This window comes from Telopea speciosissima, chromosome 7 (genome assembly GCF_018873765.1).
Source record: "Telopea speciosissima isolate NSW1024214 ecotype Mountain lineage chromosome 7, Tspe_v1, whole genome shotgun sequence".
Classification (NCBI taxonomy): domain Eukaryota; kingdom Viridiplantae; phylum Streptophyta; class Magnoliopsida; order Proteales; family Proteaceae; genus Telopea; species Telopea speciosissima.
This window is the reverse complement of record NC_057922.1, coordinates 20606607-20620870: the sequence shown is the minus strand read 5'-3', so window position 1 is coordinate 20620870 and position 14264 is coordinate 20606607. Positions and strand designations below refer to the sequence as shown.

Genomic DNA, 14264 nt, shown 5'->3' with positions numbered 1-14264 from the left:
CATACATATAACCGTACGATGGAGACAACAAGGGTCAAAACGACCAAACCCCATGCCCCCTATTTGATTAAGTTTTCGATTGCTAGATGCGATTGTGCATGAACCCCTTTTCTTTTTATAAATTCATTTTTAACATTAAGGACAAAGGTTTTCCATGACACCAGAGTGAAAAAACACACCAATGAGAGGGCAAGGAGATGAATCATTTAATAGAGGTCCTTGCAATTTTCTTTCCACTCCGGCATCATGAGGATCTTTTTTTGGCTAATGTTAAATATAAGAAGGACATGAGATCATTGTCTGGTACGGTCATGTATCGCATGCACCAGTGTGGGGTCCAATGAGAGCAGGCGTAAAGGCATCAACGTAAATGCAGTTTTTTATTTCATATATCTAGGGTAGGGCGGTACTTTTGCATGATCCTATTTCTGAGCATAGTAACCACATGATCAGGTAGCATTATTTTTCCCATATAAAACAATTGGGAGAATGAACACTAGGCTGCATATGTTGTGCTAGCGCTTTCCCGTGTGTCTTTCTCTCTCTCCGATATGTCATTTTATAAGAGGGACGAAAGAGATAGGCACAAGGAGGCGCTAGCATGAAGTATGTAGTGTGACAGTTTTCCTTCTCCCATCAGAATTTTATGTGTTTAATTAAGGAATTTTTTTTGCTTCTTGGCTGTAAGTGTTAAGGACTTATCACTTCTCAGCTTATGCATTAACCTTTTTTTTTTTGTGTGGTAGATAGCGGGCTATTCATTCATGTGAGCCTAGCGCCTAGCAAAGGAAAACGGAATACATAAAACAGATAGATAACATGATAAGCGCAAGGTAGGGATATAGAATACCCAAAACCAAGGAATGGAAATTGACCTGATCTCACAATATATGCATTAACCTATTTATTTAAACCTTATCACTTCTTGAAATAATTGATTAAACTTCCTAAGGGAGAAAAGGTCCATTACTATTACTAAAATAATTGAATTTACCAATTAATAGAGATTTATGACATCACTTATCTATTTTCTACATGTGCATAATATATGTGACAATTATGAACAAAATAAAGATGTTTCTATAAAACAGAAATTTGCCTTTTTAATGAAAGAAAGATTTTAGTCCACATTCAACATTGAGATTATTCTATGCCAATTATGGAGGGTATTACAGTTTACAACATAGATTATCATCATCTGTTGCCAATTCAAAAACCTTACAGCAAAGCTATTGCCAACTCTCTTTTCAATTTCTTTTTTTGAAGAACCTGAAAATCCAATCCATCTATAGTTGACCATTTTATAAGGCTATATTTCATAGTTTTTATAGAACTTGGATTTTTAGATGGTAAACTTTGGGAAAAAGGGAGTAGTTATAAGAAAATTTGATAAGAACCTTCTTCTTCTTCTTCTTTTTTGTAAAAGAAAAAGTAAAGGATAAAATATTCGCATGACGCCCGTGTGTGAATCAATTTGCACGTTTGACACATAGAAATGGGCTTTGTATGTTTTCTCTCTCCTCAAACCCCCTTATTTATGGGATTCATCTCCTGCCTCTCTCATTGCCCACAATTTGCATATGGGAGTCTTAGCAAACCGTCGCCCAAAAGTAAAGTATTCGGATAGAACACTGCAAAAGGTGTGGCTGACCATCGTGTTTTCAATTTTTTTACATTTTTTATCAAAAAGAATTTTATTGTCTTGGATTTTTGTCAGAAATTCTAAACAACCAAAAGTAGCCTCCTGATTTTTTGAGACAGCCTTAGTACATTGAATGGAATATTTTCAAGTGTAACCAAAGGGACCCTATCAGGTTCCTGATTCATCATCCTCGTGAAGGTGTTAGGGGCGTTTGATTGCCCAAAAGGCATCATACGTCATTCATATATACAAGCTGTCTCGCATTAACAAAGTAGTCTTACACTCGTCTCCAGATCAGATCCGAATCTGGTGGTAATCGCTTCTCAAGTCAATCTTAAAAATGCGTTAGCACCAGCCAACATCTCCAACATGTCGTCAAGAATTGAAAATTTGCATTTCATTGTGATTTTGTTAATGGTTCAACTATCAATATTTATTTTTGTCGTGAATTTTTGTCGGAAACCCTAGACAACCAAAAGTAGCCTCCTGATTTTAAGACCGCCTTGATACATGGTATGGAATATTTTCAATGTAATCATAACTATTCGACGTACATCAAATAAGATCACATAAAAATCAATTATTATTATACAATGTTATTGGACTTTTATTTATGATGCGTAATACCATTTCTACGCCCATATGTACAAAGAATATTTATCCCAATCTACGAAAGAGGAAATTTATTGTCCATTGCCGGGCCAGTGCACCACACTTTATAATATCCAACAGTCTACCAAACACTTAAAAGGATAAAAAGATGCCACTGCCCATGTTTTAACGGTTGAAATCTTAAGTTTGATGAACTATTTTATAACAGTAAAAAAAAAAATCATACATCTTCCCAACAATTAAGAAAAAAATTGCATAAATTGAAGTTCTAAAATTTTTGACATTGTTTTGTTGCATTTTATCTTACAAACTAATAAATAAAACATCATTCCCCAATAGTACCAGACACAACCCGAAGATGACATCAATCAAACTACATTTTATATATCTACCCCTCCAATCCACTTCCCCCCCCCCCTCCCTCCCCCACACAAAACCCTAAAAAAAAAAAAAAAGAAAACAAACACACACACACACAACATGCTAATAATCAAAGGATGTACACATGCAATCAAAGCTTGAGGGACAGATCAAGCTCCTCATGATCCTCTCCTTGTTTATGAAGATTTTTCAAAGGATTCCAACGATGAAAACTACCACCACCATTACCTCCCCTAAATGGGTTTCCATTAATATGTAAATTCGCATTTGGTGGAGCAATTGAAGCTTGATAACCTCCAAACAAGCGAGCAGCAGCAGCAGCTTCACCACCATTAATGTACCTCGACGTTGTTCCCAATCCAAGAAATGGATGAATTCCATTACTGTTATTGGCTACTGCATGATAATAATTCCCTATCCTCATCTCATTCAGACCTTGTCGAACACCTGCAAGAGTATTATAAGCACGGTTCGATGGGTGACATGGCTTAGGCTTATAAAGAAATGGTGAGTGAAATCCATGCCCTAGAGGGTTACCACTGAAATACCCATTAATAGGAACAATAGGATGAGAAGGAGGAGGAGGAGGAGGGGGAGGAGGAATCATGTGCATATAGGGATATGGGTACCATGGGATGTCTAGGACTTCTCTTCCTCTTTTTAGGGCCGCTCTCAAATGCTTATGAGCATTTTGATGCCCACCCAATGCTTGAGAATTACTGAACTTTTTGTTGCAAAAGTTGCAGCAGAATTCTTTTGGGCCCACGGCATCGGCCTCGCTATCGGTGTCGTCGGTGTCGCGAGATCGCTTCCTCGACTCCGATTCCGGAAGATCGGGTGATGGTTGTTGATCATCATCTTCATTAGGAGATGATCGCACCTTCAAATACTCAATGAATTCATTTGGTGATGGTGGTGGTGGTGGTGATTGGGTTTCTTCTTCTCCTTCAAGAACCTTTTCCTTCATCTTTCTATTCTCAGGAGGAGGATCAGAGGCAGCTGAGATACTTGAGGAACCAAAGTCACAGACTTCTACAATAACTGGTACTTCCATGCCTACTTCCATGGTTGATAATGTAAGGACAAGTATCTATGATGCTATGTTGTGTTATAAATAGGACTTGTGGGGGGCTTGGGGGTTTTGAAGAAGTTTTGTATTTATGAGGATTCAATCTATAATCTTCTCTATATGGTATAATATCCCATTGGAGAGTTATTAGAGGCCTTGACATTAGTAAAACTACCATTTTCCTTCATGCTCACTCTGGTTGGAACTAAAAATGGTAGGTAAGGGAAGTGAAATTGATTTTAAAAGGAAAACGTGAAATTTCTAGAGAATCCGGGCCCACCTCCACTCTCCAATCACAGTTTTTCGAAGTCCGCCTCGACGTCTAGAGTCCCATCCAATGACAATAATGATGCAATGAAGTGCACGGAGATAATCAAGGGTCATACATCTCCCCAACAATTGTACGAAGTCCGCCTTTACGCCTGGAGTCCCAACCGATGCCAATAAGGACAGGTTCTTCTTCGTGGATGAAAAGAAATTCGGTCCAAAACTATCTAACCTAGTTAAAACTCTTATCATATTTAATAATTATACTTCTAGGTGCCGGGGAAAAGGAGCATGTCTAAGAGCGTAATACCTAAACCCAAACACAAGATGAGGCAAAATGACTTACTTGCCCTTTTTGATACTTTTGTGTGCGATCCCATTGGCTCCCATGCTAGGATAAGGCTACGCTCTAGAAACAAAAAAACTCTTTAACATACTTTTATGATGTAATCTTTATTTTCCTTTTGGATCGAAGGGATTTGGTTGAATAATAAAATATTTAATTATTAATTTGGAAATGATTCAAAGTTAATGATATAAACTTGGTAAGTAATGATTATAAAAATTCCTATTTTAGTTTTGATTTAATTTCACTCCCCTTCCCTTCCCTTCCCTTCCTTTTTTTTTCTCCTTTACAACTTGATAGAGTCAGGGCGGGATGAATATAGAGTAAAAGTACAGCATTTCATTACTCATACTTCCAAATGTATAACCAAGCTAGCTTGACTCTTATGTCTTTTTTTTGGGTAAGAGCTTGACTCTATGTCACTCTGTAATAGACTGTAAAAGATTATCTCAAAAGATTATTTCTCTTTTTGTTTCAACACACGTGATGTATTTATCATCTAGTATTTTATACATTTAATGTAGAAGATTCTTAGAACCAAAATTTGGTCACATTAGTATATTTATGACTTTTAAGACTAATAGTTACCAAACATAAAAATTGAGCGGGAAACAAGGGTGGAGAGCAAGTGGGTTGGATAAGCACAGAGAGACAGCCCAGGCCCAAGCCTATGATAAAATTGAATGGACTTTCCTTGAGCATGTCTCTTATGGCAGCTAAGGTTTGGACAAATTTGGGTACACTGGATAATACAGTGTGTATCGGCCGTAAAATATCATATTAAGGTAAATGGATCAGTTATTGGGTGTGTTTCGCCTCAACATAGTCTTCAGCAAGGTTGCCCTTTAAACCCGTTTCTGGTTATTATGTGCTAGGAAGCACTATCCCACCACCGCTTTCTGTGGAACGGCTAAAATTTTCTCCAAGGGTCTTCTCACTCCGGAAAATTCTTTGCTAATGACTTCAAGCTCCGGACAAGGCAAGGCAAGGCAGTCAGAATACCTAACATGTCATGACCATTCTAAACCATTACTGTGCTACTTTGGGTCAAGCGGTGAAGTAGAACAAATCCAGTGTCCTCTACAGTCCTAATACTCCCGCTATGGTTAGAACCTTAGTCTTGGAGTCCCTGGGTTTTCGGTCGATTAGGGGTCATGGTAGATACTTGGGGCTCTCAACAATGCTTGAGCGATCTAAGAGTATCGTTTCAATTTTATCAAAAAAATTCTAACGAGTATCGTTTCAGAGAATTCTAGAGAGAGTCCAATGCAAGCTCTGTGGTCGAAAGGAACACACACTTTCTAACATCGGTAAACATGTTTTAATCAAATTTGTACTTTCTTCGATTCATGTCTATGCCATGTCTATGTTCCTTCTTCTCCCTTCAAATATTTCTATTCAACTTGATAAAACTTATGTGAAAATTTTCGTGGAAATTATGATGCTAACTAAAATCAAAGATCTAAATTCCAACGCTCCTTTTTAAAAAAAAAATTAAATTATCCTTGTGGGGAAGAAATGCTGTTCGAAATAAATCTGAAAATAAATTCCAATACATCTGGTAATCCATGCTTGATGAACTGAGCAGGACTTTCGTAACAATTAAAAACTCGAAACATTAGAAAATTTGACTTTTAACCCACGACAAATTACAACCATTTACCCTCTGCACATTATCTAGACAATGGCTTCCTGGGTCCACTCTTCAATCAAACAAAATTGGAAATAATGCACATCAACTGTGGAATTTGGTTCCCTAAGTAAATTTCTACCCAATCAGAAATTCCGAACTTGACGATAGAGACTAGCAGTGGCAATCCTCATACATTCAGCTAAAGATATATATTGAGCTAACATTTAAATTCTAAAGAAAGCTCCAAACCTAAGCTATACATACCAAATAACATCCAAAAAACAATAAAACAGATAGCCTCATCTGAGAAAGACAACTGTTTAATTTGAGAAAGACCAAATTATGCTACTATAAAAGTCAAAAGCAGTTCACAAAATTGTAGCCCTTAAAACTGTCCCATTCAGTAGGGGCAGGAACACCATATACCTTACCTAAGAAAGACAACTGTTTAATTTGAGAAAGACAAGAGTATCCTGTTACAAGTCAAAAACAAGATTTCTAAACCTGAACTGTTCACAAAATTGTAGCCCTTTAACTGTCCCATCCAGTGGGGGGAGGAACAGCATCATCTCCAGGTGTGGCTATAATTGGAGCAGCTGCCTGATCCCATCCGTCTCCTGTTAAAGGAACTGTAGATCACAATAAAAGAAAATTCCCATAACTTAATAACCAAAAGCGAAAAATGAGAACCTGCTATAAAAATTTCAGTATTTGAAAATAGAGAAAAGGTTTCATGTGCCCCTCGATAAGAATAAAATCCCTTTAAAATATTATCAAAAGACTCAAAACCTATTCAACAACCCCCCCCCCTATTTACAGAGCTTGAGCTTGAGCTTTCTGAAAGCAGACATTACACAAATCCTTTTCCCTTGAAAATATATACAGAAGATAAAGGGTAAAAATTCAAAAAATGATTCAAAAAACTTGGGCTAGAACCAATAATAATTGCAAATGACTTACAGATGTGTTTCTATCGTAGAATAAATAACTAAGAAGATTACCTAATGTAAGAAATCAATCCAGATACTAGAATACTACTGGCATGGCGGAAGCGGTTTGTGACGCAAAGAACAAGCAAATAAAGATTGCCTGCATGATTGATATCACAACAAATTCGGAGGCATACAACAATCCCCATCCCCCCCCCCCCATGTGAAATAATCATAATGCCAAGACGGGCTTGCAAATTATGGTGGAAACTTAATCCACTGACTCTCTCGATATGGTTATTGGGTTGTTACAAGTGGAACAAAAAAATGCTATTTGTTGACATTGAAGAGTTGAGTTTACAGTAGAGGATGTCTTATATTTCAATCTAAACTTAAACCCCTGGCTAGGACAAAGCTTACACTGGCATCATAGCAACATTGGTTTTAAAATTAAAACAACCTATTACTCTTCAATAGTGAAAGTCTTATATTACGAGCTAAAACTTAATGCCTGATTAAGTACAGTTCAGCTGAGTTTAATATACCTACACAATTTAAAACCAAACACAACAACCCCCCCCCAAAAAAAGAAGAAGAAAAAGAACCAAAGTACTGTGTTGACAATTGAAGTAGCAGAGTGCATGTTACAGACATGCTAAGGTATCAAAAAACACCCAACAGGCCAATATGAGTTTCAGAGGCTAATACTATAGTGCACAAGACTAGCAAAGCCCATTTGAAATAGCCTTCCAGAGTAACTCCTAGATACCATGGATTGAACTGCAATCAGCCTGTGTATCGATTAACATACAGAGAAGTGAACGCTTCTAATTGTATTTATGCTCATAATATAGTTTTATGAGAGATTGAAAAAAATCCATATTAATATTAAAAGTTATATTAATAATTGGGAAGAAGAACGATGCCCGGTCATGAGGCCCCTGCGCCATTAGTGGGGCCAATGAAGGGAAAGACAGGGCAGCTGCATCGACAAGGAGGATTTTTTATTTTGTAGGGGTGCGGAGTGGTCATTTCAGAGGGGGACAGTGTCTGGGCGCAGGGGCCACGAGACCAGGTGGCGTTCTTTTTCCTAAATACTTTTAGTAAAAATCATTGAGTCAAAGAAACCAAGAATTTAAACAAATAAAATAGAAACAAAATAACCTTATCCAAACTAAATGGGGTCAGCCACATGGAACCTTGCTCTTCAATCAGCTCTATTCTAAGTCATACAAAATATGACGCCTAAACAAATAAAATAGAAAGATAAGTATTAATATTCACCTGGAGCTGCAGGCCATTCAGCATTGGGAGCAGGAGGAAGAGGACCTGGGGTAGCCATTTCTGGCGCCCACTGTGCATCTGGAATTTGTGTAGGCCATTGGTCACCCGGAAGGCCAAGCGCAGCTGCTGAGTACTCTGCTGCAACTCCATATTCGGGCGGAGCACCCATCTCATCTTCTTCTAGTTCTTTGGCCTCCTCAGGCTCCCTGTAGAAAAATAAATCTACCTGCACAAAGCAAGGATTGAATCAGAACTCATAAAAGTTCAAGTTAAGCATCACAGATATAAACAAAGGTTACATAAGCTAGACAAGATGAAGCAAACAAAAATTCCCTAAAGCTTCACAAGCAAAATATTAAATTGATAGCAATAACCAATATTTTTACAAATAACAAATTCATTAAAAAGGGGAAAGAATGGATGGTAAATTAACATAAAATTCTTGCTTCTACATCCACTAGCCATCTAAAAGTAAATTGAGATCATGAAAAGGAGCTAGATATGTTGTAGCAATCTGTCAGTAACTATTCTCATGCCAGCATTAAGGTCCATAAACAGACCTTTTCTGGTGTTAATAAAAAGCAAACGAGTATTTACCATCACATCCCATTTCAGCCCAGGACGAATAGTCCCACGCATTTGTAGAACCATCCTTGCCAACAACCAGAACAAACAACCAATGCTGTGCTTTCCCTTGTTATTGGCAGGAATACCAATATCCACATACCGCATGGGGGAATCCGTGTCACAGAAAGCAATGGTTGGAATGTTTCCTAAGGCAGCTTCCTTGATTGGCTGCACAAAGCAAGTTAACAAACTATTATAAACAAGCAAAATTCAATTCACCAAATCAAATAATAATCAATAATGAAAGGAAATTCACAGGTAATAACAAAGGGGTATTCACCTGATGATCCGTTCTAGGATCGGTAAGGATTAGTAACCTAGGCTCACTGAAAGATGTTTGGAGCTGGTTAGTGAATGTTCCTGGAGTGTGCCTACCCGCAATTGGGTGAGCACCTGTGAACTGTGCAAACTTCAAAACAGCCCTCTGGCCATAGGGCCTCGCAGATTGAACAATTATATCCTGAGGGTTTTCAATAGCTACAATCACCCTAGCTGCCAATTGGAGCTTCTCCCAGGTCTTCCCCAGATTAATGATGAAGATCCCTGAGAATTTAAACCAATATCAGTAACAAATAAGCAGAATAGAGGCATGAGTTCTCATGATTCAAGGTGGAAGGACCACATGTCCATAAATGATAAACACGTGTATATTGTAACAATAAGCAACATGATGTGTAATATCATCTCCTCCATGCATTGCGACTTGAAAACTTCAAGCTTCAATCCATTATCACAAGATATGCTAAAGTATAGGTATCGGGTATCATATTGGAAAGATGATTTTAACAGACGTATCACAAGATATGCTAAAGATACGCATGGAAAGGCTTAAAATACATGTGAAATACAGTTTTGAAAAAACACTAAAAGGTCATATCCAGTGCACAAGGCTCTGGCACTGCAGGATCTGGGGAGGGTCATAATGCATGCAGCCTTACCCCTGGCTTTCGCGGAGAGGCTCTTTCCAGACTCGAACCCACGACCACTTAGTCACAATGGAACAACATTACTAATGACTAATGAGGCAAGCCCGCAACATTAAACTCTCCCATAAACTGATAAATGAGGTACCTCAACAATAAAATAGTTATTCTCTGTGAGTTGATCTTGGATCAGATTGCAATTCATGGAAAAGCTCCTTTCAGCATAAAATACAACCATATCAACAACAGTAGCAGCTATATATGCCCAATTTACAGTCTGTAGAACACTAAATAACCATGTCGCAAAAGAACATTAAGGGAGCCAATACAATTTAAAATTTCAAAATACTAGGGTAAACAAAAACACAGATTTATAAGAAATTAGACACCAACTAAAGTGAAGTTACAGCAAAGTTCATGCCTCAAACATATTATCTAATCATACTAAGAATCTAATTTTCCCGCAAATTTTTTATCAGGCAATAGACAACTACAAACAAATTGTAACTGCATCAAATAAACATAAAATCCTTTAGCATTCACAGCTTCCGACACTTAACTGCTTCTAAAAACTCTATTGAAACTCTTTTTACACTCTTCCCTTTCCAATACCGTATCGTGAAGAAAAAAATACTTCAAAGGAAAAAGAATGAGAAAAATAAGATATAGAAATCTCACCATCACTTCTTCTCTTGAAGACGTATCTTTCCATCTGAAAATCACAGTTCTTAGTCCCTAAATGGACATCGGCAGCCAACATCATTTGGATATCGGCTTCCTTCTGAGATAAGACCTTCGCAGGTGCCGCCATGACTAGGATCTGAGGGATCTCCCTGAACACTAGCTCCGCCTTAGGAACTCAAAACCCTAACTGCTTCTCTGCTAAAATGAAGAGACCTGCGATAGTGTTAATAGGGATTTCTTATAAGAGAAACCCTAGTATCTGTTCACAATGACCAAAATACCCTTATTTTTCCCATTTAAAATAAAATCCTTTATTATTTTGCCTACTGCTGGGGGTGTGTTGTTGTCACTCGCCGGAACTGTTATTAAGGACCCTTTTAGGTGAAATTACAAGATTGGCCAAGGTTTCCCGATCTCTCCTCTTCCGTTCACTATAAATTCTATAATGTAATACTTGTTCTACCAAAAAAATTAATTGTAATACTTGGTGTCGCATATTAATGATAAAGAAAGATAAAACTCCAACACTACCTGATGGCGCAGCGCATGCGACCTCTGTGCCCTAACTGAGGGGCATGCAAAATGACTGTCGCACCCCTTTAAACCTCGGAATGACCAAGGGTGCAGCGATCATTATGCACGCCCCTATCAGGGAATAGAGGCGACATGTTTGATGCGACCAGGTGGCGTTCTTTCTCTCTTAATGGTATCTCACAATGTCAAAAATGATAGAATTCAATAAAAGGGACAAAAAATAAAAAAAAACTCCTCTAGAATCGTGTGTGGGTGTGTGCAAAGACCACCCCATGAAAAACGAAAAACTAAGGAGGGTGAAATGATTGCCCCACCCCATGAGAAACGTAAATGCCACCCACGTTGATGCTTCCCAATCATTCCCACAGCATTACCCAATTTGCTCAATAAATAATATGACTACTCTCGTTTGAGCAGACACCATCTCATACCAAATCGAGCCTGAAGTATTATTATCCATTGCTTGCCAATTGTGTTTGAGCAATAGATGGAATACATGTAAGCACATCACTTCCACTTGCAAACGAAGTACCATATGGATCCAATACAAAAAAGGAATACCTAAAATGTATGTGTTGCATAGTCATTTGATATGTGCTTCATCTTCCTTAGGGCTGATGGGAGGGTATAGCACATGACATTATAGGTTTAGTTTCGATCTTCATATTTACAATAAAATTTTGAAAATTTAAAATCATAAAAACAAATGTGATATGACCAAAGGAGTATAGATTTGGCAATAGTAATATTATTTTTGCAGTAGCAAAAAAAAATTTATTTGTTGTATCTTTAGGAGTCAAAAAGAGATTTGCCAATATCTTTTCAAATCGTATTGGATCGGAATGGGGGGGGGGGGGGGATCAGCCCAAAAAACCCTAGAATCATCTTATAGATCCCCAACCCTACTGATTCAATTGGAATCAGCTGATCCAGATCGGATAGAATCAGAATTGGCCTCAGCCGTTTCTGAACCCACGAAATGGCCGATCTGATCCCTTTTTTTTTTTTGGTTCGAAAAGAAAATTATGCATTCGAGCTAAAACAACGGTCAAACAAAAAACTAGAGGATATAGATTGCAAATTATGCTAAAAGATGAGCAGAATAATTTGCAGACCTCAAAACAATTTAAATCCCTAGTTTTTTCCCTAGGTACTGATACTTGCTTCAATGAAAATCATGTGCAATTAGTAAGGATGGGTTCGAGAAGGAGAGAAAGTTTAGATGGGCCCAAGCCCAATTAGAAAATTATTTAACCTTTAAATTGGACTTAGGTTTTCCTGGACTCGGGTGGGCTTTTTCAGGTTCAGTGAACATACTATAGACTTATGAAAATAGAATTAAAAAATATAGGATCACATTTATATTGATATGGATACTATCATACAATAATAAATCCAAACAAATGAAACCTACTAATCAAATTGAGCCTAAGTCTATCTTGGTATGATTTCAATTTCAATTTTTGTCATATATATGTGAAATCATTTTGAGAAAAAAAAAAAAAAAGATTATTTTTTAAGAAATTTCGGTTACTACTAAACAAAATAGATTCTAGAAAGAAATAGAAATAGGTTCGACAAAATAAATTTTGTAACCTAAAACTTTAACCTCACTTCTTTCTCTTTCTTCAACTCTTTGCAGTTATCTATTTCACTTAAGTCATCTATCTATTATTTCAAATCTGTTTTCAATTTCTTATCTTCTTCTCTTTAATAGATTAGGCATTTGTTCAATCAAATTCTGATATTGAAGATCTTGTTTTCAATTCAAATTTTAAACCAAGTTCCCATAATTTTTCTAAAGTCAATTCGATATAATTTCCATCACAGGTTGTGCATTGTTTAATTTTCTAGGTTATCCCAATTTCACATTCCAATGTTAGTTGGGAAGGCTAACCATAGGCAATTCAAATTGGCCTAGGTCAAGACTTTTAATGGAAAATTGCAGTAGGCCAGAAAGTAGGGTTTCAAAAAGTAGGTGCCATTGTGGAAACTGCTGCAAGCTGGAACAGCTTGAAACAGTTTCAAATCCTAATAAAGCAGCAAACAAAAGACAATACCTCCACATAGTCTATATAGATGACTGAATATGAAATTAAATGTAAGGACATGACTTAAGTAATCAAATTATACCCTTAAAATAATGGTAACACTTAATAACACTAATAACACTTAACACAGCTAAAGAACATTGGGATTTGATGAAGCAACTGCGGGATCCCAGAACAGGCCAAAATGTATGCAAAAGTTTAGGAAAAGTGAATTTCAATGGAAGATTTGATAATAAAAAGAACCAACTCTTCAAAATAGCCCGACTGCTATTAGGAGTCGACTGTGTGCGTGTGATAGAGGCCATTCAGAAAGCATCGTAGTTATTATTCATCACAGACCTTTGATTTGGTATTCATATCAATATAACCTTTGACCATACCAACCCTGTCAGGCTCTACAGACTGCCGAAGTAGCAGATTCTGACCTCTACAAGAATGAGGTGTTCCAAGAATGCAAAGGGCTTGAACTCCCCCTGCCTCCATATTTCATGTGCCACTGTTGCTTATCTGTCACATAATTTAGCCTTTCGTCCTTGGAACCATCAAATCATCATAACCAGTAGAAATAGCTGCCACACACAGCCACAGTTAGGGATCAATATGGATACTGAATGGTGATCCTGCGCAGACATGTCTTCGAGAAGATCACACCTGAACAAGTTATGCAATACAGATTCAAGTCTAGAGCCACAGAGTAGACAGCCGCACTCTACTGCTAACTTTATGCTCAGCAGCTTACAGGTTGGGACTATAGTCAGTGCACATTACTGAACAGTACGGCACTAGCAGGGGAGTTATGTTTAAAATAAGGGACTGAATTTTAGGTTCATTATTAGGATCCAGTGTGTTCCCTTGGTCTGTGCATTGCTGATAATTAGTAAGCTCTGATGGTGAGGGTACCATACTACCATCCTTGTAAATGCCAAAATCAATCCATTTCTGCCCAGAAAGGATGGCTTTCTTTACCATTGGATTGGTGTGAATTGGTGATGCATGGAACCTTTCTGAGCTACATACAAATGAGCTGCCACATGAAAGATTCCTTGGTCATCCCTGTATCTTCACAGGAAGACTCACTTACTTTACTGGTTTCATGAGCAAAAGCCCCCAACTGTTAAACAAAGTCCTGTCAGCAAAAGCCTTCAATCAAACGCATATTTTTCTAGGTGCCTTCCCTGCTGGCAAGACTCTCTGGTCTATGCGACCAAGTCACTAAGACCCAGTTGCAGAAATAATCACCTCAGTTTTGAAAATTTAATGCATCACCTTCATGTTCTCGATA

The 14264-nt window shown here is 37.6% G+C and overlaps 1 protein-coding gene across 1 annotated transcript; it reads right to left on the bottom strand.

Annotated features, from left to right (window-relative positions):
• Window positions 1-6147: 6147 nt before the first annotated feature.
• On the bottom strand, window positions 6148-10628 carry LOC122669415 (40S ribosomal protein SA-like). Its single transcript, XM_043866173.1, has 5 exons — window positions 10392-10628; window positions 9071-9333; window positions 8761-8958; window positions 8164-8389; window positions 6148-6579 (listed from the first exon to the last, which is right to left on the bottom strand). The coding sequence occupies exons 1-5, from the start codon at window positions 10522-10524 to the stop codon at window positions 6482-6484; spliced, it is 918 nt and encodes a 305-aa protein (XP_043722108.1). The 5' UTR covers window positions 10525-10628; the 3' UTR covers window positions 6148-6481.
• Between the last annotated feature and the right edge of the window lie 3636 nt (window positions 10629-14264).

Excerpts from the sequence above, each read along its gene's own strand:
- LOC122669415 (XM_043866173.1), bottom strand. The coding sequence starts at position 10,524 with ATGGCGGCACCTGCGAAGGTCTTATCTCAGAAGGAAGCCGATATCCAA. Across the intron at positions 9,334-10,391 it reads CTTCAAGAGAAGAAGTGATG|GGATCTTCATCATTAATCTG; the intron begins GTGAGATTTCTA and ends TTAAATTCTCAG. Across the intron at positions 8,390-8,760 it reads GGCTGAAATGGGATGTGATG|GTAGATTTATTTTTCTACAG; the intron begins GTAAATACTCGT and ends TGCTTTGTGCAG.